Genomic DNA, 27,024 nt, shown 5'->3' with positions numbered 1-27,024 from the left:
ACCCAGAGCGCCAGACAAGCAGGTACAAGCTGCCGGCCTCAGCCTGCCACGCAGGAGGCTTCCCGCGCTGCCAGCCCCAGAGGGCCCATGCCCTCCTGCAGGCAGAAGTGCCCAGGGCAGGCACACTCGTGCGCACACACCACACACAGATGGGATAAGATGTCTGCTTCCTCCTGGGTCCCGAGGGTGGGGACGGAGGGGTGGGGAAGGGTCTGTGATTGTAGGAAAAGGAAAGACAGGGGAATGGCCTCTAAGCCAGGCATGGATACCATCCCAGAGCTGCACCCCATTTGCTGAGAATCGGGACCCATCACCTGCTTCAAGCAGCTGTTTGGGACTCAATGAAGACTTCTGCTCAACTCTAGAAGCTGTGGGGAGGGATTTGTGATGTGGGCCATTCATAATATAGATAATCAAAAAATCATTTCTACTTGATTTGAAGATAATTTTTTTTTCTCCTTTAGACAGACACACCTTCCCAATTCTTTGGTGTTTCAACAATATTGAAATATGTTTATATTCCCAAGACACTCATTGACCAATAGCTAGAGGAAGTAGCCGGAAGATAAACCACGAATTAACCCCTAGTGCTGTCCTGATTTTAACTGCCCCCAACCCCAAGAAAACTGAGTTGCCTCTAGTTACAGTTCACGACATCCAGGCCCAGACTCCTACCTTTTTCAGCTTGCCGCTTTTTGTCCCCACGAACACCACGCTGTAGCCGTTGTAAACGTAGGAGGCCACCGAGGTCATGCGGTCCCGGCTGGTGGTGTACAGGGTCAGGCCCTCCACTGGAACCGAGCCTCCAAGTGGCTGGTTGATGTCCAGTCCACAGAAGTTGTCATCGATGGGCACCGGCTGGAGAGAAGTGAAGGGACCCGGGTGAGTATCAGCAGAGGCAGGGCCGAGCCAGCCCACACCAGCCCAGCCTCTGCGGGCACCAGCCTGGAACACTGGGCCTCGGAGAAGTACAGGCGTGGGCACTGACATGCGCTGCACGTGCAGACCCGCACACCCGGCCTGTGAACCCACACTGGCTCCAGCGAATCCAGAGAGGACCCAAAAGCTTTCTTCTCCTTCACCCGCTGCCACCCAGACATCACCAGCGGCGATCTGCAAAACTGACGGCTGGAACTCATATGCTTGTCATTGAAACTCCCTGTGGCCCATGCCATTGGGGGGGCTCTTTCTGTTTAGACAGTGAAGATTCAGTCTAGAGGCAACCTCACAAGATTCTTACCAGCCTGGAGGGGCCTCCTTATTTGTTTCCTGGACTGCAAAGTCCTGCCCCTGGGCATAAGGGATTTTCAGTCATTCCACATCCCATACTGGGGATAGACTGAAAACAGTTGTCGCAATATGGAACAGTGCCTTATACTTTGGAAAAGTTACTTCATCTATGTGAATCTCAGTTTCTTCATGTGTCATACTACCTGCCCACCTGCATAAGAGAATCACTGGGGAGGAAAGGAAATGACACACACAAAAATAGGTTAATAGTACAGTGATTTTCAGGCTTCCCCCATAGTTCAGTGGGTAAAGAATCCACCTGCATGCAACGCAGGAGACACAGGTTCTGCCTGGGTAGGGCAGATCCCCTGGAGGAAGACATGGCAACCCACTCCAGTATTCTTGCCTGGAGAATCCCATGGACAGAGAAGCCTGGCGGGCTACAGCCCATGGGGTCACAAGTGTCGGACACAACCTGAGCGACTAAGCACAAGCATACAGAGATTTTCACCATCGTCTGTTACAGGTCTTCGATGGAGTTTGGGTAGATTCTGAGGATGAAGACCTTCGCGTTAGCAGCCTTTTGCAGGGTGTGCTTGTATAAAGAGTATCTGTCAGGGGAGACTGGGGCACTTCGAAAGGAGATGGCCTTAAGCAAGTGGAAAAATAGCTGGAGAGAAAGATTTCTACCCTCTGCTCTACCTCTGTGTGGCTGTGAACTTGAATTAGTAACGTCCTCTTTAGGAGCTTTTAAATTATTTCCAAGATCTCACTCAGCTAAAAAAAAAAAGAAGAAGAAGAAGAAAATAGATTGCATGCATCCTGAGGCCAGGGCCTGCTAAGGAGCTTGCATTCTCTGCACACTGTTTGGCCTGGGGCTGGGCCATGATGGGTCTTCTGAAATGGCCTGGCTGATTACACAACAGGGAATCCTTTGGGCAAAAGCTTCAGACTCTGGATCTGAAAGAGCACTGAGCCCTGTTGCAGCTGTTCCTTCTGGGTCTGGGAAGGCATCCCAGGGAGGAAGGAAATGATGGTCACAGGAAGCATGGAAGGCATGGTGGAGAGACGTATTCCCATCACACTCCTCCTCTCAGCCACACCAGGGAAGAGCAAGCTGACTTATTGCCCCCTGACAGCCTCATTTCCTAGGAAGAACTGGTGTATCAGCATGGGCTTTTTTTTTTTTTTTCCTTTTGGTAAAACAGGGACTTCCCTTCCATTCCCTGTTCAGATCCAAAGGGAACAGAGCTTGCATCCTTGTGATTCCTTGGTGTTTTGCAGCGATCTGCTGCTCCAACAAGTGAATCATGGCACTATCCTTGTGTGTGGTTGTCTGTGTGTATGTGTGTGTGTGTGTGTGTGTTTATTATTTAGGAAAGGAAACTTAACTCTTAGGTTAAGGATTACCTTGAACTCTGTATTTCATGCATCTCTGCACAATGGAAGGGATAAGTTCCTCAGGAAGGGAGTGAAGCAATGACCTGCTCCAGCCAGCTCAGGAGGGATGCCCACCCATACATCTATCTCTGCATTTAGTGACATCACCTCAGTGGCCTGAAATCATCCACAGTGGGAGTATTTGCACCAAAGACATTGGCAGATGCTTCTGATCAAGATCCTCCAGCTCCATCTCTTCCCTACCACATTCACTGCCTGCATATAGCCATCCGTTTAAGACTCACCAGTACATCCGTGGAGCCAATGATGGAAATTTCAAGCTCCCTAGAAAGGCAGGTCAGAGGACTCAGCTACCACTTATTTTCTACTTCTCTTTCCCATCCCTACGCTGTAGGCCCAAGTGCCCTGATAAAGAATTAGGAAATCTAGACTGTAGTCCTGCCTCTACCACTAGCCAGCCATGAGATCTTGATGTATCACATATCTTTGAGTCTGAATGTTCTCAAGTGTAAAAGAAAAGGACTGGACCAGGCAATTGTCAAGCTGCCTTTTGGCTCCGGAAGTTCCTGATTTCATGGCCTTGCTTTCTTTCCCACTCTCTCCAGGGACCAGCAAGGCTGCAGAGCCTAGGCTCAGGCATAACCCAAGCCAGCTTCTGAGAAATGATGACAGAAGCTAAACACTTGTCGGTGATTCTGAATTTCTCTATATCCCTCCTGAGTCTAGAATCCCCAGACTGGGAGGGAAATGGCTTGTTCTGAGCCTAAGCTGCCAGGATTGGGCAGCGTTTCTTTCTCTCTTCTCTAAGTTGTCAGATATTCCCAGACACCTGCTGCCCGTTTACTTTTGTCCAGAAAGGGAGAGCCTGAAGCATGGCTTTCCTTAGTAGCATCATGGCTAAACGCAAAGAGCTTGGATTCACAAGTCCTATGGGCTAAACTGCATCCAACCCCCTGCTGTGTCATTTATGGTTGTATTGATGTTAGCAGTTGAGTTTTTTGGATCTTTATTTTTCCATCTGTCAACCATCCTTGCTTTATAGGGTCATATTCAGGATGAAGTGAGATAACCCTTAAGTTGCCCAGCACAGCCTTTAGGACAGGGCTGCTTGCTATTCAGTGAGTGAGGGTTCCTTTTCTCATTTCTTTTCTGGGAAGAAAGCTCCAAATCTTTTATCTGAGAGTTTCACGTGAGTCCAAAGAGCATGTTAAAATTAAGCCCTGGGACCTCTGCTTCTCTCACTCACCTTTAACCCCCTCTGAGGCCACCGGAATGCCTCTGGGTGCCCAGGTCTGGGACTTTAAGGACAGTAAGGGGCCCTTCTGGTTGCCCCCCACCGCACCCCTGCTATCAGGCGGCCCCAGCAGAGTCCGATGCTCAGGGTGGGCATGGTGAGTGCGGGGCTATTCTCTCTGAGCCCGAGCCCACCTGCTGTCCCCCGCCTTTGCGGCCCTTTGGTTACTAGCCCGGGCTTGTCTCTGCAGACAGGGGAGCCCTGCGAGGGTGTGGGCTCTTCCTCCTTCCTCTGGCTCAGAAGCAGGCAGGAATCAGCAGTTTCCTCCCGACAAGGCCCCCTCTGGGCAGTGGGAACCGACAGACTCTGCAAGGCGTTAACCCTTTCGTTTCCTCTCCTCCTCTCTCTCTCTCTCTTTTTTTTAAGTGCTTGAGGGAATTTTATTTATTCATTTAACAAACCTGTGGTGGGCAGCCTGCTGTGCTTACCGAAGGCCATTTCTTCTTCTTCTTTTTTTTTTTTTTGGTTGTCAATCTGTATCTTTGTTTTATTATTTTTGCATTTGTTTTTAATTGGAGGATAATTGCTTTCAATACTGGGTTGACGTCCGCTATACAACAATGTGAATCAGCTGTAAGTAAACATATATACCCGGCCTCAGGAGCATCTCTCCCCACATCCAGGTCATCGCAGGGCACTGGCCTGAGCTCCCTGGGTTACGCAGCACCTTCTCACTAGCTGTCTATTTTACACATGGCAATGTATATGTTTCAATGCTTCTTTCTCAATTCGTTGGGGCCATAGGTTTTAGAATTTCAGGGCTGTAAAGAACTTTGGAAACTATCTAGCTCAACCTCCTCATTGTATAAAGGTAAAATAACAAGAAATAATTGGTTCTTTAATTAATACATAGCTGTCATTTACTAGACGCTATGTGCCAAGTATTGTGCTAGTGCATACTTTTTCTACTCAATCCTCATAAAAACCATAAAAAGAGACTTCTTTCTATTGTTAAATAAAAACACAACTCAGATTAGGTACGTAACTTGCCCAAAGTCACACAAGTGGTAGGACTGACTTTTAAATACAAACCTGTTGGAATGCCAAGCCTATGGCCTTAACTACTGTCTTACTCTACCAGGAAACTGACAGTAGGAACAGAAGCATAGCCTACGTGTGATTTTTTTTTTTCTTTTTGCTTTAAGAAGTGGCTTTTGGTCCCAGTAGCAGACACCCCCCCTTTAGGGGGTTCAAAAGGCAGCCATACAGGTCACTTGGAGTCAGATTGTTCCCCAGGCTACAGATCTCCTATCCACAGGACTTTGCACAGAAATCCATCTTAGTATTTGTCACACTGCATAACAGTTAACTAATAATGGCCAACCTAATACCCCAGGCATGGTGTTAACCTTGCCACATCTGATCTCGTCTGATCATCCTATGAAGTAGACATTATGAGTCCCACTTCACAGATGATGATGCAGACACACTAAGCCACTTCTGAAGCCAGGAAGTAGCACAGATGGAATCTAAACTCTGAATCCCAAACTCTTCAGCATTATATGATGCTGCCTACTATTTTTATTTCTCACTCTCTTGCCCATTGGGTTATGACACGTTGGAGAGTCACGATCGTGTCTTTTTTATGTCTGCATTCCAGTGCCCAGTACGGTGCCGGGCACTCGAGAGATCTTCGATACCCTCTTGCTGAACGGATGGACGGAGGGAGGGATGAAGGGAAGAATGGAGTGGTGGGTAGGTGGATGGTGTGATGGGCAGATGGACAGACAGATGGATCCTGGGGACCACGGAGATGGCAGCATTCTGACCCTCTCACACGACGGGCCTCGCCGCCGACTTCCTCGTCTCTGCCACCCTCAGGTCTGGACTCTGAACTCCCCTTCCTCTCCTCCTTTCCATCTGCTGGGACGCCTGGTTCTTCTTCCCTAGTTTTCAACCTATCAGTCACGCTTGACTCCCTTCGCCCTCCTCCAGCCTACATACCTGCCTGCCTCCTTTACCCTTCACCGTGGCCGGCAGAGCCCTGCGTGGGCAGGACGGGGTCCCTGTCACCCTGACCGGCCTCCTCTCCGGCCACACTTTCTGCCAGCTGCTGTGGTCCAGCTGCAGTGGCCTCCTCGCTCTTCCTCACATGCTCCAGGCATGCCCAGCGTTCTCTGTACTGCTGCTCCCGCCCACTCTCGAATGCTCTCCCCAGATACCCACCGGGCTGGCTCTTCCTCATTCTTCGCTCAGATGCTGCTTTCTCAATGACCCAATCCTCTTGGGTCCTGCCTCTCCCCATTCCCTGCTTTATTTTCTCTACAGCAACTGCCACCACTGGACAGACTACCCGTTTTATGTATTTCTCTGTCTTGCCTCTCTAACGAAATGAGTGAGGGGTTTTCCCTGGTGGCTCAGACGTTAAAGAATCTGCCTGCAGAGCGGGAGACCCAGGTTCGATCCCTGGGTTGGGAAGATCCCCTGGAGGCGGGCATGGCAACCCACTCTACTATTCTTGCCTGGAGAATCCCCATGGACAGAGGAGCCTGGCGGGCTACAGTCCACGGGTTCGCAAAGAGTCGGACACGACTGAGCAAAAGTCGTGGACACACACACAAAAGCTCCATGAGGGCAGGTCGTGATGTGGTAGGGTTCACGGCTGAAGCCGGCAGCGCTTACAACAGTGGCTGGTGGGGTGGAGACACTGGATGAGATATATGTGGAATGACTCTGCAGGATCAACAAAGGTAGCTCAAGTGCATGAGCTAGCCACCTCTCTCATTGCAGGCTGCAGGGGTCTGGGTTGTTCGGTAGCAGACTCATGCCTGACTCTTTGTGACCCCGTGGACGGTAGCCCCGGAGGCTCCTCTGTCCATGGGGCTTTCCAGGCAAGAATACTGGAGCAGGTTGCCCCTTCCTCCCCCAGGGGACCTGGGGGCCGGCGTGTACCGAGCCGGGTGTGTGCCGGGGGCGGCCTCCTTACCGCCTTGGTGCACTGCACGTCCTTTCCCAGCAGCCAGTTGAGCTCCAGGTTGCCCTCGCCCTGATAGCAGGACCGCAGGCGCTCCTTGATCTGCAGGTTGACGGCGCGGATGGGGAAGGCGCAGAGCGCGGAGTCATCTGGCGGCTGGTGGTACTGCTTCTGCCCTTTGGAGAAGATGGCGAAGAGCACGTCGTCCTGGCCGCTGATGTTGAAGGCCCGCGCCAGGGCGTCCCCGGGCTTGGCGAGGTAGGCGGCCTGCAGGAGGCGGTATTCCACCCCGGCCCGCGTGCAGCCGAAGGGCAGGGACACGTAGGAGTGGAACTTGGGGTCGTCCTTGCAGAGCCGCACGATGCGCGAGGTGTAGAAGAGGTCCCCGGCCGAGTTGATGGCCACGCCCTCGGGGGTCTCGGGCTGGACCGTCAGGAAGTAGACGAAGGCCCCGCTGGCGAAGCCGTAGATGTAGAAGATGTCGAAGTGGGCCACCAGGGCCAGGGTGTCGGAGGGGATCTTGATGAGCGAGGAGACGAAGTCGCTGTGCAGCTCGTAGTCGAGCATGGCGGAGGACTCGGGGTCGCGCGGCAGCTTGCGGCTGGACAGCGTGGGGAAGTAGTCCTGCTTGCCGTCCACGGCCGTGCCGATGAAGAGCTTGCCGTCCTCGCCCTCCGAGCGCACGATCACCCCATACATCGTGCCCGTCTTGTTGACGCTGGACAGGTAGTGCTCCTTCTTGTGGGACGGCTCCACCAGGATGAAGAGGTCGTCCAGCCGCAGCAGCTTGCACACGCCCTGGTAGAGGCTGCCGCAGGCCAGCAGCCGGTTCTCCGAGTAGTCGATGATGAGCAGCTTGTTGACGTTGTTGGTCAGCGTGAGCGCCTCGCCGCAGGGCTGCACGATCAGCGGCGGGTAGCAGGACTTGTTGTCCTCCTCCGGCCCGGTCTTATGAGCCACCTGGATGGTGAGGTTGCCCGTCAGCTTGTACACGCGGTTGATGGCCCCCACGTACACCGCCCCGGTCCCGCGGTGCACCGTCAGGTGGTTGAAGGTCCAGTCCCGGTTCTCCGAGTGGAAGGTGCTGAACTGGGGCACGCCGGCCGCCTGGGGCGCCAGCAGCACACAGATGGCCGAGAGCAGGACCACAGGCCAGCCGTCCCCGTCTGCCGCCCGCGGCCAGGGCCTCCTCTGTTCCATTCTGAGCCGGCCGAGGCCCGGGACACAGGGCCTCCGATCTCTCGCGAACTCCGCCTCCCCGGCCTGGCCCTCACATGGTTCTGCAAAACACAAGGCAGAGTGGTCAGACAGAAAACAAATCCCCGGAGAACCGGCTTGCTTGACCCAGGTCCCCGCGCCTACTAGCTCTGTGGGCCTCTTCCTTCTGTATTTGGGTTTTTCTATTTTTAACATACATTCTCCCTCTTCGGGATGTTCAGGGAATCCTGTTATCTATTTTGGTCTCCAGCTTTGACACTGTAAAATGCTTTTTTTTTTTTTTTTAAACTTTACAAAGCATCTCTATTTCTGTCCTCTTCAGATATCGTTTTTACCTCTCAGAAAGGTTAACACTTAGTCCCTGCAGCCAGTGGATCGCAGTATGGGGACTAAGGCCAGTCTTCCCACCCAGTTGCCACGTTCCTCTGCTCGCTCCCAGTCCAGTGGAAAACGCTCCAGCATGTGAAACACCGGTGGTTAGGGAGGCCCTCTCCCAGGCTGTCCCTTCTGAATCTGGTGTCACAAATAAAATTCCTTTTTATTTCAGCCGTCCACCGCCTCGCACTGTGGGTTTCCTCTTTCACGCTCCATCCCCCACAGGGAAGGAAGGAGGGGAGCTGGTCATCCTAACATTGCCTCTCGCCGCCCTTCAGCCTGGTCCCCTCTAGAGAGAATCCTGCAGTGTTAGCAGGGAAAACTTGTTCTGAGAGTGAGCTAGGCCCGGGGCCCCCACAGGTGCTATTCAGGAGCCTGAAGAGTCCCCAGGCAACGGGCAGACAGCCACCCACCCCTCCTCCTTGGGACAGGAGGGCCTCAGCCACTGACTCCCCAAGAAGCGGGGACCTTGTTGCCACCTTTGCAGGTCGAATCCAGCGGGGAGCCAGCCTCCTTAATCACGGGGACTGGCGGGTGAGTCCAGCCTCAGCCACCAGGGTGAGAGTTCTGGGTTTGGGAGACCGTGGGGAGGAGCAAAGGGACGTGAGTTGAAGGTCAGTCTCATGGCAGCCACCGCTGGGGCCCCGTGATGATTTAAGGCTCCACGCAGTCAACCTCAGGCTGCCCGCCCCAGCCGGTCAGTCCTCTGCCCTGACTTCCCTGCTCCCTCCCTACCCTCCCAATCCCCAGGTTCTATAGCTTTTCCTACTGTTCCAGGGAAGCTTGCCCAAAGGGGCAAGGTGGGCTCCCGCAGGCCTTCAGAGACTCGTGAGCAGGGGGTAGACGGTGGAGGCTTCCCATCGCTCTGCCTGCTCCTGACTTTTATGGGGGAGGTGGGCACAGTGGTGGCTCTAGTAGAGAAATCTTTTCTCTCGGCTGGACAGACTGGCTGTCAACCTTCTCAGACAAGCCCAGACAGAAGTCTGGGCGATGAGGCAGGAGGAGTGGAAAGGCTCAAGCCCAGGATGGAGCACGTGCTCCGAGGTGGCCTAGGAGAGTCCAGTTCAGTTCAGTTCAGTCACTCAGTCGTGTTGGACTCTTTGTGACTCCATGAACCGTAGCACGCCAGTCCTCCCTATTCATCACCAACTCCTGGAGTTTACTCAAACTCAAGTCCATGGAGTCGGTGATGCCATCCAATCAGCTCATCCTCTGTCGTCCCCTTCTCCTCCCACCTTCAATCCCTCCCAGCATCAGGGTCCTGGGTCTCTTTATTTATCCCCCACCTGGCTACACGGGGCTGGAATCTGGGATCGAATAGATGCCCCCTGCGGGATCCACTTGCTCTCTGCTCCATGTCTTTCGAAACTCCCCTTCCTCCACAACTGCGCCTCCCATGCCTGACAGCCACCACGGTCCCAGAGGCGGGCCCCACCTGACCGCTCTCCTCCAAGGAGGTTCCACTGGAGTGCTGTTCTGGGGTGATTCATCAGGCCCCAGGCTTCCTTGGAAAGAGGAAGGCACAGCAGCATGAGGCCTGGGCTGACCTCAGGGGCTCTGACACAGCCCTTCCGGCCCCATGCGCTCACCGGCAAAGCCTCCCGACCGACAGAGCTTTCGATTTGAAAATCGGAGGTTATATTTAGCTATGTCCTGGGGCCGGTAGCCGGACATGAATTCCTCAAGAGGAGCTGCGGAAAGGAAATAACAGAATCCTCCCATTCTCCATCTGGGTAGGGAGCTGCAGGAGGCTGGGCTGTGCGTGCCCTTCCTCTGGGTAGGAGAGCTCGTTTGCCTACAGGTGGAGGGCAGTGTGTTCCCCATGCCCCCGACCTTCCCGCCATGAGGATTATAGTTGCCATCGTGATGTATTTGGGGTTTGGCCTTTTAGGCAGGCTTCTCTGAGACACTCTGGCATTGAGTACGTGGGCAGAGAACCCCTGCCTCCCCCACAACATACATGCACAGACATGCTTAGCCCATGGGGGGGAGGAAGACGGTCCCAGGAGCAGAGGTGACACCAGAGGACACCAGGTGAGGTTGAGATCACCTGTCTCACCTCCCTGCCATGTATCCTCCAGACACACAGTTTGAAGAGTGAGTGGCTTCTGTTGTCAGGCAGAATCTGGGAAGAAATTTGGGACCTTGGGCAAGTCCAGTCTCAGACTCCTTTCTGGAAGGATGGGATCATGACGGTACCGGCCCCTCGGGTTGTCATCAGAGTCAATGAGATGATGCGGGGAAGCCTCTTAGCATGGGAGCTGGTACTCATTGAATGCTTAACTCACACTAGTTTATTATTATCACTGAAGCCTCCCCAAGAGACTGCGCTTTAGGAATCCTGCCAGACCTCCTGACTTCTCTTTTTGCTCGTATTCTTCCTTTCCATGGGAATGAACACTGTGGGCAGACCGTTGAGCCCCAGCCCTCCCTGGCCCAGTGAAGGGGTGCATCAAAGAAAAGGGAATAGACTGAAGGTGATCATCTCCAGCACACTACTGCACAAGCCCCAGCACGGCTCTCTGCAGCCTGCGGGGAGCCTGGTGGAGGTACAGGATCCGAAGAGTTGACGTGAGTGGGAAAACCGGCCTGGTGGCTAGGAGGCATGGAGTCATAGGGCAGGGGGCAGAGTGGGGAACTCAGAGAGACCTGCATTCAAATCCTGCCTGTGTCACCAAGAGTTGTGTGGCTTTAGGCTTCTCCAGCATCAACCCGAGTCTATTTCTTGATCTTAAAGGATGTTATTTGATCTTAAAGAAGGCTATTAAAACAAAGGATGTCATAACCAGTTGGTACGATTTCTTTCTTCAGACAAAATGGTATCTTGAGACTTGCTGCTTTCAGCTTCTAGAGTCAATAATTGCAATAACAGCTGAGGTCCTTCTGGTTAAATCTAGAGGTCTCAACAGGCCAGTAGTTGTACTGTTTTCCCCTTCCCTCTCAATCAGTGTCTACCCTGGGACAGACTGCTCCCGGGGACCAGCCACACAGACTCCTTCCACGGGGCTCAAGGGTGGTCCACCTGGGAGCCGCAGGCACTAGGGCCTCAGGGTCAAGAGGAGATGGGGTCTCCTGCAATGCAGGGGTGGAAGGACGCTTGCATCCCACCTTGGAATTCACAAGGACCAACTGGCTTCAAGAGTGAGTCGAGAGCCACTTTCAATGTCTTTCAATGCCAATGCTGACATTATCAGGCAGTTCTTCCAAAGCAGGGGCTGGTTGGCAAGGATCAAACCTCCAGTCTGAGTTCAGAGTGAGGGAGAAGGGTACCCACCTCTGACGAGAGGCCATGTAGTGTAATGGAGAGACTCATAAGCTCTGAATTTAGGTGCTTGGATTCAAACAGAGGTGATAGCTGTGTAAACTTGGTCAAGGTACACAGCTGTTCTCTGATGCTATCTCATTAGATGTAAAGAGATTGGCACTAGCATCTACCTCATAGGGTTACGATGGTGAAGTCATTTAATACACATAAATAGACTTAGAACACATAGATACACTTAGAACAATGCTTGGTCCATAATAAATGTTTGAGATACCTTAGCCTTTATTAGTAGTAATCTATTTGTCAATATTCCCAGCTTTTCATCTCCGTCTATCCCACGGTCTGTCTTAGAATGAATTTTCCATCCTTAATTTGGTAGAAGCCAGCGAACATATGCATATGATTGTGTAGAGCTAGCATTTCCTCCTCACCCCAAGTGTCCCCCTCGGGGATTTTCTCCATGATGCCTCCTTCCTGTCCCTTTTCCTCTCTCCGTCTAGTTTGTGAAGTCACTGTGCCACACGCGTTCCCAAGAGCCACACTTGCTGAGTGGCTGTTCTCCTACCAGCTTCCCTCTCCCCCACCCCAAGTCTCAAGGGAGGATGTGCTGCCCCGGGATGCCAGCTCTACCCGCAAGGCACTCAGAGCACTGATGCCAAGGGGAGGCCACACTTGCCTCTTTGGGAAGCAAAAGTCACTAAATATTTCATTTTGAGGACCTGGTGCCACCGTCTCCCTGATGAGGGCTCAGGAGGCAGGTGTTGGTGACAGCTAGAGAAGGCATCTAATACCTTCCCTATCAGATGCTACAGGCATCAGGGGGGAAACAGGGATGAGATGACAATCAGGCATTTCCAGCTCAGCTCAGCGAAGGATTCTCTCCTCCCTACAACCCGCCCTTTTGCCTTTTTCAGGATATCTGGGAGCATAAGCCTCTATGCATATTGCCCCCCGGCCCCCTTATTGCAAAAGGAAAGAAGAGGAGGCAGGAAGAGGAGTTAGTGTCGAAATACAATTTTGCTAAACTCAGTGAAAGTTCTTGATGCTAGAGCTCCCACCCTTGGGCCCATCTGCAGCTCCTCCGTCGTTCTGTCATCGCCATCAGCAGCACCATCATCACCAACATCATCCAGGCTATGATATTTTTCATCACAATAACAGGAAAGATGTCTGTTATTATAACTGCACCGCGTAGGTGGCCCACACAGCCAGGATCCCGAGAAGCCAGAATCCAGACAGTTAAGTATGAGAAGGAGGGCTGCGCGCTTACAACAGGCAAGTCGTGGAAGCAACTACAGTGTCCATCCACAGAGGAATGGATCAAAAGACATGGTACACATACACAGTGGAATATTACTCAGTCATGAAAAACTGAAATATTGCCATTCGCAGCCACATGGGTGGACCTAGACACTATCATACTAAGTGAAGTAAGACAGAAGAAGACAAATAATGATATCATGTATATGGAATCTAGAAAGAAATACAAATGAATCCATATACACAACAGATACAGACTCAGACATAGAAAGCAAATTTATGGCTACTAAGGGGAAAAAGAAGGGGGGCAGGGGTAATTTAGGGGTATAGGATTAACAGATACTACAATATATAAAATAGGATTTACTGTAAAACACACAGTGCAATATTCAATATCTTATAACAGCCTATAATGGAAAAGGATCTGAAAAAATATATAGATAACTGAATCGCTTTGCTGTACATCTGAAACTGACACAATACCAGCTATAATAAAATCAACTATATGTCAACAAAACAAACAGAGTGGACAGGGAGCCTGCAGCCGTCCACGGGGTCACAAAGAGCTGGACACGACTGAGCGACTGAACTGAAAACGAACAGAAAATGAGGCCTGTGCAGTCCGAGGAGTTGGCAGCTGTCCCTGGGCTTCCCCCAAAGCCCTTTCCTCTCCCAGGGCAGGGAGAAGCCCGTCCTCTCCTCAGCTGCCCCTTCTAATGATTGGCACCTTTAAAGCAGGGATTCCAGGCCAGCGCTGAAGCCGACTCTAAGATGACTCCAACCCACTTCTCTTTTTTCAAATGAAGAAGCCAAACCACGTGGAAAGGAAACAAATTGTCAAAGGTGAGTCCGCGTGACTCGGAGGCAGGTGCCAGCAGAACCCAGACCTTGTGACCAAAGGCCTGTTGCTTCCTCTGCTGTGGGTGACGCGGTCCTGGGGGTCAGTTCTGTTTAGCCTCGAGGCTGCCCTGTTTGGGGGGCAGAGAAGACGCCTTTCGATGGTGGAGGCCCAGCGACGGTGGAAGTGGGCCTGGCACTGGGCCTGGGCAGGGAGGTGGTCATGCAGGGCAGACTCAAGGGGTGCAGATTACGGGGCAGGGGAGAAAAGGGACGCAGAGTGGCTCCCTCTGTGTCAGAGGAGTGACCTCCTCCAGGCCCAGGCAGGTCCAGGTGGTCATCACACACGAGAAGGGCACCTCTACTATGACCGGTTTCTCCAGTGGTCATGTATGGATGTGAGAGTTGGACTATAAAGAAAGCTGAGCACCAAAGAATTGATGCTTTTGAACTGTGGTGTTGCAGAAGACTCTTGAGAGTCCCTTGGACTGCAAGGACATCCAACCAGTCCCTCCTAAAGGAGATCAGTCCTGGGTGTTCATTGGAAGGACTGATGTTGAAGCTAAAACTCCAATATTTTGGCCACCTGATGCGAAGAGTTGACTCATTTGAACAGACCCTGATGCTCGGAAAGATGGAGGGCCGGAGGAGAAGGGGACGACAGAGGATGAGATGGTTGGATGGCATCACCGACTCAATGGACATGGGTTTGGGTGGACTCTGGGAGTTGGTGATGGACAGGAAGGCCTGGTGTGCCGTGGTTCATGGGGTCGCAAACACTCGGACATGACTGAGCGACTGAACTGGACTGGACTGGGGAGCTACCACACTGTCCTGTACCATCTTCCTAGGGCTTGCAGACAACCTCACAGACAGGACACTCATGTCCCAGCGCAGGCCACGTCTTTCTTTTTCTCAAAGAGTCAGAAATAGAGCAGAAGGGATGGGAGTGAGCTATCCAGCGGGCCTCCTATCCAGAGAGGATCCCGGGGCATCCTGCCAAGGAAATTATGGAATTTTCTGACAGTGAGTTTTCCTGACAGCTGTTTAGGAATATGCTTACCCAGAGGCAGGGGACCGGTTCCAATGACCCGAGAAGGCGGCCTTCAGGGTAGGATTTCTAAGAATCAAAATCTATGAGGGTAATGTTCTCACGGCACAATTCGGGGGGCCCGGCCTTGCCTCCCGTGGATGGACTGCTCCCTAAGGACCCGCATGCATGTCATCTGCGTGGCGGTACATGCCAGGACTCCGAGTGTGACTGTCGAACAGCGACCTCGGAGGTAGTCCAGGCACGTCGGGCAGTACAAGGTGAGTGCCAGGGCGCGTGCAGAGGCCCCGGGTGACGCCGACAGCTGAAAGGCCTCAATTAGAGTGAAAGGAGTTATCTGGTATTTAAATAATTATTAGATGGAAGGAGTAATCATGGGTTTGAGCTGATTTTTTTCCCCCACTGTCACCCTGACGGCGTCTATAATATTATTATTCAAATGCCCATGATGCTCATTGAGAAGAGACCAGGAGAGAACGTGGGGGGAGGGGGAGGGGGGCAGGGAGGGGGTGGGGGAGAGACTCATTTAATCTCCGTGTGACGGGGCTGCAGGAGGTAAGATTAGTCTTTTTCTTATTTCAGCTGTCACTCAGGCACAGACACCGGAGATTGTTATTAGCGTATTTTATGCACGCGATTTAAAGGGAAGAGGGGAGGGGGTGGGGTGGGGACAGGCAGAATTTCCTACAGAAAATAACAGGACCAAAGGAACAATTTAGATGTCACTGCTGTACCAGCTGCGTTTGCTTCATTAATTGAATGTCATTTTTCCCCCCAGACTCTGGGCTGTTCTGTGAAGCTAAGTGTCTACACCTTGCCCCAGAGCCAGAGGAGAGGAGGCGAGGGGAAACAGAGGGGGGAAAACAGGCCTCTGCCTACGTGGCCTCTGGGCCTCTTTTCTGAGAAAGTAAAATGGACGACATTGTGCCCTCCCCCCAGCCCCCACCCCCCAGAATGTCAAGGCAACTTTCCGCAGCATCATTCCTCTCACTGTGAGAAGGGAGACACCCTGCTTATCTGTCATGCCATTCTTTGCCACAGGTGGATAAACCCGATTCAATTTCAAATAACCAAGGAGTAAGCGAAGGAAATGTGGGGCGTCCCTAACACTGATCAGCAGTTAGGGAAGCACCCGGATTCCAGACAGTGAGGGGGCCAGGCAGGTGCCTTGCATCCCCCGTGAGGGGGCGGGTTCTCCGCCCCCCAGACGGCACCGTGGGCAAGGCAGGGGGCAGGGGAGGCCAAGGGCTGGGCCCTGGCATTAAAGGCAGGAGTCTGAGGTGTGCCCCTGCTCTCACGCACCCCCAAATTCATACGGCAAAGCCTTAATCCCCACAACCTCAGAGCAGGACTGCGTTTGTCGTCAGGGTCTTTATAGAAGTAACTGAATTAAAATTAGATAAGTAGGGTGGTGCGTGTGCATTATAAGTCACTTCAGTCAAATCCAATTCTTTGCGGCCCTGTGGACTGCAGCCCACCAGGCCCCTCTGTCCATGAGATTCTCCAGCCCAGAATACTGGAGTGGGTTGCCATGCCCTCCTCCAGGGGATCTTCCCAACCCAGGGATTGAATCCATATCTCTTATGTCTCAAATGCACCAGTGTCCTTACAAAAGGGGGGCATTCGGACACAGAAACAGGTAGGCTTTGAGGGAAGGCGTGTGAAGAGACACAGGGAGAGGACGGCCACCTGCAAGCCAAGGAGAGAGGCCGGGACAGCGCCCTCCCTCACAGCCCTGCCCGCACCCTGGCTCCGGGCCTCCAGGAGGCCGTTAACCCCGGTGTCTAAGCCACCCCGGGCATGGTGCTCAGCCACAGCCGTCCCCACAAACTCCTATAGCCAGGAGGAGCGATGCACTCCACCGGCTGGGTGTGGGACCCGCTCCTTGAAAGCAAACGGCGTTTGTGGCGAGGGGTGTGGGTGGAAATCCCCGTGGGGCCAACACTCTTGGAAATGAAGGTGCTTCAGGCCTCCGTGAGAACCGAAGGCGGTGAGACGTGCTTCCCTCCTCACCAGGCAGACACAGGGCCCCCGAGCCCGCTTTGGCCCTGGTGGGAGTAGAACTTCTCACCTCTCCCGCTGCTCCTGCAGAGCGTTCCGGTCCATCTCGCCTCCCCTGCCCTCTTCTGCTCCTGCCCAGAAGAGTCCACATGTCGCCTGCCCACAAGGATGCTCGGGGATACTCTGTGACCCCCCAGGAGAAACATCGCTCCATTCCCACCCCAGCTCCTCCTCCTCCGGCCTGTCCTCCGGGGAGCCCTGCCTCTTCACCCCGGGACGGGTTTTCTGTTGTTGTTTTTTTCCTTTCTCCCAGGTCTCCCAGTGGGCTCTCCTCGAGCCCGGGAAACCACAACAGCTCTCCCAGGGCCTTAGCAAAACACACCGTGTTTCTCCTCTCCACTCACAGGCTATCAAAGTTTGGAATTGTCTCCCTGCACTATGAAGGGTTCCAAAGACAGGCGCTGATTTGAAGGGCTGCAGCGTGGAGGGGCTGGGCTCCTTTCTGGGGTGCTGGCTGGGCTGGCTCAGCCGAGTCAAAACAAGATTCATTATCCTGGGGGCGGGAGCAGGGAGATACACCGCCTGACCCTGCAGACCTGCCCCATATGTCACGGGCCTGTCAGAGATCTCCCAGAATTCCCTTTATTATCTAAAGGTCGCCCCCCGGGCAGCGCAGAGAGGGGCCCAGGGTGGAAACTAAACCACAAGAGCAATCAATTTCAAGCAGCTGCCAGCCCGCCACCCTTGCCTATCCCCCTTCCGTGGGCTCTGCCCTCTTCAACCCCCTCTGGGGGATGGCGCAGCCGGGCCTGGCCGTGACCGCCTCACCCCAGGGGCAGAAAGAATTTCGGTGACTTAGCGGGGCGCTGAGCCTCCAAGCTGCACCCTAGGGGTATGTCTGCCCTCCGCACTATGGGGCCCCTAGAAAGGTTACCCCACTGGTCCCCGGACTCCAGCCGGATTGTATCCAAACCACTCCAGTGGTGAGGTTGCTCTGTGGGTAGGCCTTTTGAAATGAAAGGACAGGAAGAGGAATTTTCAGGCTCCTTCCCAAGTCTGGCAAAGGAATAAAAGTGGGAATCTAGCTTTGCTAAGTCAAATCCAAATTCATGTTTGAAGACTTCATAACCATGAATAGTAGGATGATAAAAATTTCCCTGTGTTTTCTATGGCAAAAATAATAAAGAGGAGCAGCTATCTTATTATTATTTATTAACCATCTGCTATGTGGCACACAGCTAGATTCTTGGCATATGCAATGGGTGATTTTGTGATTATTCTGCAAGATAGGTATTATTCTCCCCATTTCACAGATGGAAAAAATGGAATCTCAGGAAGGCTGAGTAACTAGCATCATTCTGCTAGGAAGCAGAAGTTACGGAGATATTTACAAGTCATTTTTCAACCAAACTCTCTTGCGTCTGGTCTGGGAATACTCGCAAGGATGTTAAATGAGACTTGGCAAGCATTTTGAAGGTCAAGACTTGAGGTTCCCATTTTATCGGGGTAAAGGAGCAGGGCTGAGGGAGGAGTGGCCAGGACTGAGTTATCTGTTACAAGGTGGAGTCCGGAGGTGCTTTGTTGCAAGAGGTTTGCTGGCTGGCAGTCACCTTTCAGAGAAATTCCAAAAGAGCTTCCCGAGAAGCCTGGAAATGTGTCTCCCGCCTTCTCACCCATGCTTACTATGCAAGGGAGAGCCAGGAACTCCGAGACAGAAATGGGACAGGAGAGCAGGACACAGGGCAGAAGGAGCCCAACTAAGGGGTTAAATATTAATAAATTACAGTCACTTCGCATAATGGCATATTATGCTGCCATTAACTGCCATATTTTCAAAGAACAGTGATACATCTCCAGTTCTCAGCAATGGGGCAGGCGGGGCGGGGGCGGGGGAGGGGGGTTGGAGGAGGCAAAAGAGAGAAGAAAGTAAAAAAACAAAGTCCTAGACATTCATCTCAGCTCAGGCAGGGGACTGGCCCTACACGCCACTTACTCTCTGGGAAGCAGTCCTGCCTTTCTCCTCTTGAAGAATTTTAACAGCCCCCAGGAGACCCTGGGTGAGAGCACTCGCTGTTTCTCTTGCAGACCCTCGTGCTTTCTGCCCCATGGCAGCCATTGAGAGGCTCCAGGGACTAGGGGCACTCCCCATCGCTGCTTCCTTGTCCTGGCATCAGGGAAAGTGGCCATTAGTGCCAGATCAAGGTGCATTTTTTAAAAAATGCTGTTTCTAGAAGCTGGGGTTCTCCAAAGTTCAAAAGAGTGGTCCTCTTCACCAGCAACCCTGCACGGCCTCCCTGAAAATGTGCATGTAAGACAGTCACCATCCAGGCTTCCCACCCTGATGGACGCCCCCGGCTATGGCGAAGGCCACCAGCATCAAAGATTCAGCCGAAGTTTTCCGGCAAGGTGTGCCTTGTCCCGCTTCATTTCTCGTGCGTCAGAAGACTACCGTTGACTGACTTTACCAGGCATATGGCCAAAATATGATATCCACCCATGGAAACACCCTCCTTGGCTCCCTGCTGTTGCCCAGACAGACCAGGGACTGCTAAGTGCCCAAGTTCAAGTCCTCCCAAACTGGCTCTTCTGTTTTTCTCTGGCTCTCCTTCCTACCTCTTCCAGAGTGACTCCACTCCTAACAAACTTGTTCATTTGCAGAGTCCCCAAAACACGTCTCGCATGGTTTTATCTCTGGAATGCCCATCTCCACTTTCTTCTTGGCCTATCCAAACTCTGCCAATCCTTCAAAACTTCAGGAAGCCTCTAGACGCTCACCTGTCTCTCCTCCAAAGTCAATTAGACATTGCTGTTTCTAGCAAACATTGCATTGTACTGTTGGCCCTCTTTTCCACATGACTGTGTCTGACCTGCCCATTGAAGTAGAGGTCTTTGACATCTGCGCGGGGGTAGCAGAAGGCCTTTTACTCAGGACTGCACTCAGTCTGACTTGTGGAGAGCAGGGCAAAGGGGAGAGGATTGCATATGCGCTTCCCTCACCCACGAGGCTGCTCTAAGCCTTGGTGGAACTAACACACTTGGCTCAAGCATTTGTCATAATTGGTCACTGAGCAGCAGTGAAGAAGAGAGTGAGCCGTTCAGGAAGGATCCTGGCTGCTGTTTATCTTGGGCCCACTGGGTGATGAGCAAATGTCATTAGCCAGGTGGGTAAGGCAGGGAGAAGGATGGAGAAGAGTGGGAAGATGCCAGCTCTCCTTTGATGAACGCCCCCTACAGACAGGGCTGGTGCAGGAAAAGCCTTGGCAAGAGAGCACCAGAGCCATGAATCATATACTATCATCAATCACATTAAAAAGTACACACTCAGAAGTGGCCAGCTGACAGCATAAAGTGATCAGGAGCAGAGGGGACGGTGTGAGACGTCCCCTTGGAAGGTTTCGGAGGAGGACTCCTATGAGGAAGTCAAACTCACTGTGACACTTGGCAGCAGACGCGGAGGGAAGGCTATGGGTTTTGGGGGTAGGATGTGCGTGTGTGCTAAGTCACTTCAGTCGTGTCTGACTCTTTGTGACCCCATGGACTGTAGCCCACCAGGCTCCTCTGTCCATGGGATTCTCCAGGCAAGAGTACTGGAGTGGGTTGCCATGTCCTCCTCCAGGGGATCTTTCCAAACCAGGGATCAAACTTCAGCTCCTGCAGCTCCTGCATTAGCAAGCAGATTCTTTATGGCTGAGCCACCTGGGAAGCCCTTTGGAAGTAGACCTGGGTGCAAGTCTTGCTCTACTACTTACTAGTTCAGTGACCTTGAACACGTTATTTAACCTTTTGAAGTCTCACTTTCCTCAACTGTAAAAGGATACCTCACAGGGTTGTGGTGAGAATCAATGAGAAAAATAGAGGAGAAGGTGTTTTGCAAACGCTACAGTTTTGAATAAACACCAATTACTCTTGTTTCTGTTTTTGGAGAAACACTGTACAAGGGCATCATCTCCTTGGCAACAATGGTTGCCCTGGGTGGTGGTGACGACAAGGAAGCCTTGGCCTCACTCAGCTGATGGGGTGGTTCTTGTTCACGGAGCCTGGGGACTCAGGCCTCTGGGGAGGACCTGGGTGCTCCTGTTCCCTAGTAGCCATCACTCCAGTCCCTTGGGCCCCACGCTGCCCTGGGCCTCACTCCCTCCTCTCCGGGCTCTGAGAGGGATTTAAGGGCCCCTTTTGGGCTCTGGGTGATTCACCCAGGTGCCCCTGGCAGGAAAGAAGAAGGAAAGGGGGAGAGAGGACAGGTGGTCTACAGGAGGAGAGATGCTGAGAGATGCTTGCCCAGCTGAGCTCCACATTTTGGGGGGGTTCTTCCCATGCTGGGGTCTGGTCAGCACAATGGTTGGAACTCCCCTCCAGTATCTTCTCCGCCTCTCCTTCTTTCCCGGGCTTTTCTGAACCAACAGCCTGCCTTTGAATAAAAAGCTGTAACTCCTTTTTATGAGGAAGCTTCTTAAGCAGGCTGTGTCCCCACCCTGTCCCTCCCCACCTTCAGCTTCTATTATTTTTCTCTCTTTGTCTGAGGCTCTGAGCTCTTTGCAGAGAAGATCCCGAGCTGTCAAGCAGTTTCTCTTAAGTAACAGGCGCACTCAGGCTCACACGGAGCAGGGGAACCGCGGCGGTGCTGGATAAAGGAGACGCGTGAACACGGCGGGGCCAGGGGCACTCTGGGCAGAGATGTGCCCACTTATGGGGCTTGTCTGTGCCAGAACGCATTCGGCCTGGAGGACCCTGAGCACCTGGGTGAGCGGGGAGGGGAGAAGAGGTTTTTGAGGCCCAACCGCGGTGAACGAAAGTGAAGGGCACAGTTATGGGGGAAGCCGGACACGGCCGGGGAGAAGAATGTGCCGGAGGGGAGAGAAGGAAACACAGGCCGGGGGAGCGCGGGGCCACCTGGGCCCGAGATGAGAGGGCTTCTCCAGGGAGGATCTGGCCCCCTGATGATGAATGGGGTGTGAGAGAGGAGCCTGGAAAAGGGTAAACAGCCAGGAGGGAAGCGAGAAGGGAGGGAGGCGAGAGGAGAAAGAATGTTGAGGTCAAAGAGCAAAGAAAATGCTCCTGGAGTGATTAATTCAAGATACAGCAGGCGGCCCTGCAGGTCAGGAGCACACGTGCTCAGGACATGCTAGGCCCCGCCTCCCTGCCTGTGGCCCCGCCTCCCCTTGGCCCCGCCCCCACCCGAGGCCCCGCCTCCCTGCCCGGAGCCCTGGCCAGGTGCCCCCAAGTCTGCTTTCCCCAGACCCACTCCATACCGTATGGCAAACCTTCCTTTCCATTTGTCCTGAGTCTTCAAGGGACCCCACTGTAGTATAAACTAGCATTTGTGCAGCGATCTCATAGTTAACTATAATAAGAATTTCACATACACTGAGTGCCAAAGAATTGATGCTTCCGGAATTCTGGTGCTGGAGAAGGCTCTTGAGAGTCCCTTGGACTGCAAGGAGATCAAACCAGTCAATCCTAAAGGAAATCAACCCCGAACTTTCATTGGAAGGACTGATGCTGAAGCTGAAGCTCCAACACTTTGGCTGATGGGAAGATTGGAAAAGACCCTGATGCTGGGAAAGATTGAAGGCGGGAGGAGGGGGTGACGGAGGACAAGGTGGTTAGATGGCACCACCGGCTCAATGGACGTGAGTTTGAGCAAGCTCCAGGGGATAGTGAAGGACAGGGAATCATGGGGTTGCAAAAAGCTGGACACAACTGAGTGGACAACAACATCCCATTAACGCACCGCTCATGCAAGCCTGTGAAGGAGAGCGGAGCGTCAGCATAACCACTTCACAGACGTAGGCAGACTTGAGGTGAAATATTTTGGAGAAAGCACTGATCTGGAAGTAGGCCTGAGTTACATCTGTCTCTCTGCTGCTCTGCGGCCGGCAGTGAGGTGCCACCAAGTGACACCAGCAAGGACAGACCCCCGACCCTGGAGGTCAGTCTCCCTGCGGCAGGCAGGCTCTGGCCACACCCAGCTCACAGTCACCACTCTTCTGGAATGGGGGTGCAGTGTGAGGAGCTCAAGTCAGACTTGCATTCTTGGGGACACCCTGTGAGACAGGAAGAGGCTTCCTAGGAGCCCTCCACCCAATGCCACTTGTTTGGCCCCGGGGAGGGGCCGAGGACTGGAGATGGCTCAAGGGCTAGCTCAGGTGCTGGCAGGTGAGAAGAATCCAGAAACAGGGCTTTGCAGGCAGAGAGGCTGGGCTGCCAAAGTCCCCTCCCCACCCGACCTGCTCTTATCTGCGGGGGAGAAAACCGATACTTGCCATCTCCCCTTCTAAGACCCTTGCTTCCGCGGTCCCAGCAGCTGGCCCGAGATCGCAGGCAGCCCCTACCTGCCTCTGACTGCCCTGTCTTCTCCAGCTCTCTTCCCTGGCTCCGCGTGCGCCGAGTCCCAGCCCTGGCAGATCACTGATTAATTCAGGGCTGTTTAATAACCCTTCTATTTCGATGAAACAAGCTGTCTCGTTTTCTTTATTTTTAACACCGACTTTTCGTTTCTTTGCTAAGCATCTTACTGTCATTTAAATTTCTCTGTCTCCAACCAAGCTGATAATAGACTGGAGTGAGCAGCTGCTTCCGTCCTGTTTATGACAGTGATTAGAAGTTAGAGCTGTGCAGGCAGAGAGCTGACCATGCAGGCGGCTCTGCCCCTGCTTGTAGACAGAGGGCCCACTCGGACACGATTAGGACGATTCTGGCTCCAGGAGAGGCCAGGGCTTATTCCTGTCCTCCAGCCTTCCTGGCACCCCGCTCCGAGGGGAGTCGTGGGGGGAGCGGAGGTGTGAGAACCATCTCTGTTTACAGTGGAATTTAGGCCAGCAGCTGTGGGTCATTCTCACAAACCTGACACTCAGCCTCACTTCTCGAAGGAGACTTCTCCTGTGTTGAATTCCCCGAGCAGCAAACAGAAAGACCCCCATTTGAGAGCACTGGGGTGTGGGTGAGGACTTCGGCCATCACCTCTTCCACCTTCCTGCTCCACAGGAGACCTGGTCATCACCTTCCAACCTCTGTTTGAATCCCCCACGTGATGCAGAGTTCCTTCCCTCCCTGGATCGCATGACTGGCTTGCATGACTGATTTCTCTCTCCTGTGTCCCAACACTTAATTTGTATGACCATTATTTGCACGTGTTCCCCTTTTTCCCTTGCCAAACCGGGAGCTCCTCAAGAGCCAGGATAGTGCCTTGCCTCCCTTGCATGATACCCTCCACATAGCAGGTATTCGATAAACATTTGTACAAAGTAAATCACGTCGAGCCAACTTTAGCCTCCTTGCAAATAATGCAAAAAAAAAAAAAAAAAAAAATCCAAACCCAAAAACCTTTCTTCTGCCTGGGCAGGTTCCTGGGGAAGTGGCCTGTCTGTCTCTACCTGGACAGGTGTTCTCCGCTTCCTGTCCTCAGGCCAGAGCCCACTGCTTCCTCAGAAGACCGGTCCTTGCTTCTCCCTCCAGGCCCAGAGTGACCACACGGCTGGTGGCAACCTTGGCCCAGGAGGCTGGGGGCTCGTGGCAGGAGTCAGTCAGGTGGCCTGAGCCAGGTCCACCGAATCCCAGCCCTGCCTCCTGTGGCCTTCGGGTCCCCCACGGCCGCCTGAGAAAGCTCACAGGTGCGAGCTGGGCAAAGCCCGGCCGGCTCCCGGCTCCCGCCTCCCGTTCCGGCAGTCTCCTAGCCAGCTCCGTCTGCAGACAGCTGCTCGGGTCATTGTCTCAGCCTCTCCAAGCTGTGAATGCCGAGTCTATAGAGACCGCCACGCAAACAGTGCCCACACTGCCTCTGGGGAGGGAGGGGAGAGCTGGGCTTTGCCAGGGCCATTGACTCTGCAAATAGCAAGGCCTGCTGTGGATGGGGGAAAGCTTGTTGGAGTCTTTAACTGGGGGGGGGCGGGGTGGTTTCTGCACACTGCCCTGTGCCACGGAGAAGCACGGGGGTGCCCGAGGGCCGGCGGACTGGCAGGGCAGGGGAGAGGTCTGTCCTCAGGGACACCTGCTCAAATCCAAGAAAGAGAGGCAGGGACGTGGCAAGGCATGAGAGGCTGGAAAGAGAAGTTCCCACACAGGCAGGCGGAGAAGGTGTGCTGGGCCTGGCTGGGGCAAACAGGCCCCCTCACGCTCTCCACAGCTTGACTGGCCGCTCCCACTGGCCCAGGCTGGACTCAGCTTCTGCATCTATTGTGTGGACCCAGGGAAAAGTTGCTGTCGAATACTCAGAGACATTTCTCAAGTGTTGTATGTATAACACCTATTCTTTTTTGCAATGCAAGTGGTTTTCTTCATAACATTCTGGAAAAGAGACCCAAGGCACCTTGTCACCCTCGTTTTCCACCTCTGGCTCTTGGGCAGTGCTGTGGAAGGCATGGGGCTCCCTCCGCCTGCATCCACCCCCCCGTGCTCCGTACTTCCAACCAGGGGCCAGGTTCTGTGCTGAAGCGGGGAGGGCTGGGGTGGGGGGGGCTTCTTGGGCTGGTAGAAGACAGCTTCTCCCCCAACATCCTGCTACATTCTGCCCAGGGATCTAGATCCTGAGCCCCAGGGTCTAGCTTGGCCCTGGGCCCCAATGTCTGCTGGTGCTTTTCATGCTGTGTCCATCCCATTCATACCCACGCTTCTAGGAGCTCTCTCTACAGACAAATGCAAGCTGAATGCAGGCAGGAAGCAGGAGCCCCAGAGCTCTGCCCCTTGCCCTTCATTGGAGGCTGACTCCCAGAAACATGCCAACATGTCAGTTCTGTGACAGTATCCTAAATCTCCACTCTTAGATGTGAAGACATCAAAGCCCAAAGGTAGCAAATTCGGAATTCAAACTCTATCCCCACAGCTTAGTCCTAACTCAGAGCCACACATATGACCTGGCTGCCAGGATCACCGTGGGTTTTGCTCTCAGCCTCTAGTCTCCACTGAGCCTTAAGTCCTTCATCTATTTCTATATATAAAAATCTTTAGCACACAGATTTTCTTTAAATAAAATCTTATTTTTATCAGAAAATTCCAAACAAATTTCAGAGCGAGAGGGGGGGAGGGGAAAAAAATCTCTAGCTTGGCTGTATTCCTGTTGTAACTTTTAGAATTATTTTGCACGTTGTGACAATTGTTGTTTTTCCAGATCCCTTAATACTATCTTCCCATGCCCAGCTCCAGAAACAAAGGCAAGTGAGGGCACTTGGAGAGTCAGGGAAACAATTCATCCCCACTATACAGATGAAGAAACGGAGGTGTTGTGTGAGGGGCAGAAGGCCATTCTCCCAGAGTGTCCTGGGGTTTCCTCGTATCTCCCTCTTTGACCTGGGAGCAAATGGAGGATGAGCATCAGTCAACAGGTAAGAAAGCTTTCAGGAAGATGGAAGAGCCACAGGTGTGAAAGAAGGCCCTTTGTTCTCATGCATTAGGACCCTAACCTCACACTGGTCTCTTCCTGACCATCTGTTCCAACCCCTCTTAGCTGCTCTCAGGATCTTGAAGACGGGTGCCAGGTGTGACTTCCCAGTTTCACAAGTGGTTCAGAAGGTTTTCTTGAAGCCTCTTACAGCTAGGTTCTTGGGCTCAGAACCTGCAGGGCTTCACACCCTGGGGGTCACTCGGAATGGGGCGTTAGACTTGAATTCTGTTAATTTCCGGATAAACCTCAGGGGGTGTTTGCCTGGTTGAAACCCTAGTGGTTGTGGGTTTTAATTTCACAGAGAGTCAAGGGGCCTGCCAGGAAGGTCTGGGTGGCTGGGGTGAGAGCAGGGGGCCAGTCGTTCCAGGGGCTTGTGAAACCCTGACTGCCTCTCTCCTGGAAAAATCACCAGCCTCCAGCGTGAAACAGGGGCTCAGATCCCAATGGGCTGGCTGACCCGGGTTCCCAGGGCTGGGCGCAGCGGTGGAGCCTGATCCTCCCACCTGGTTTTGGCCAAGGGCTTCCACTGAGAACCCCAAGTTCAAAAAACAGCCTCTTCTCCCTCAGGTATCTTTGCAGCTCCGGGGAAAAAAAAGGGAAACTGCAGTGGGGGGGGTGGGGGTGGGGGGCGGTCAGGGGAGGTGGGAGGTCAGAGGCCAACGTAATATTTACCCAGCCCAGCTGAGGCCTTTCGCTTTCATGGAGCAGGAAACCGCTTCAAAGCGGCACCGTCCCCTGGTGTCACTTCTGTCTGCCCGCTGGCCCTCCCGCCTCCACGGGGCAGCCAGGGCTTTCTCACCCA

At 53.2% G+C, this 27,024-nt stretch overlaps 1 protein-coding gene across 1 annotated transcript in view; it reads right to left on the bottom strand.

Annotated features, from left to right (window-relative positions):
• PLXNA2 (plexin A2) overlaps positions 1 to 27,024 on the bottom strand; it is a 224,444-nt gene that overhangs the window by 190,221 nt on the left and 7,199 nt on the right. The window contains exons 2-3 of the mRNA XM_061161050.1: positions 6,852 to 8,119; positions 676 to 858 (exon numbers count right to left, since the gene is read on the bottom strand). Of these exons, the coding sequence (XP_061017033.1) occupies positions 676 to 858; positions 6,852 to 8,039 (1,371 nt within the window). The 5' untranslated portion in view covers positions 8,040 to 8,119. The remainder of the gene's footprint in view (positions 1 to 675; positions 859 to 6,851; positions 8,120 to 27,024) is intronic.

Source organism: Dama dama, chromosome 14 (assembly GCF_033118175.1).
Source record: "Dama dama isolate Ldn47 chromosome 14, ASM3311817v1, whole genome shotgun sequence".
In the NCBI taxonomy this organism is placed as follows: Eukaryota; Metazoa; Chordata; class Mammalia; order Artiodactyla; family Cervidae; genus Dama; species Dama dama.
The sequence above is the reverse complement of the archived record's forward strand: the minus strand, read 5'-3'. Positions and strand labels throughout refer to the sequence as shown.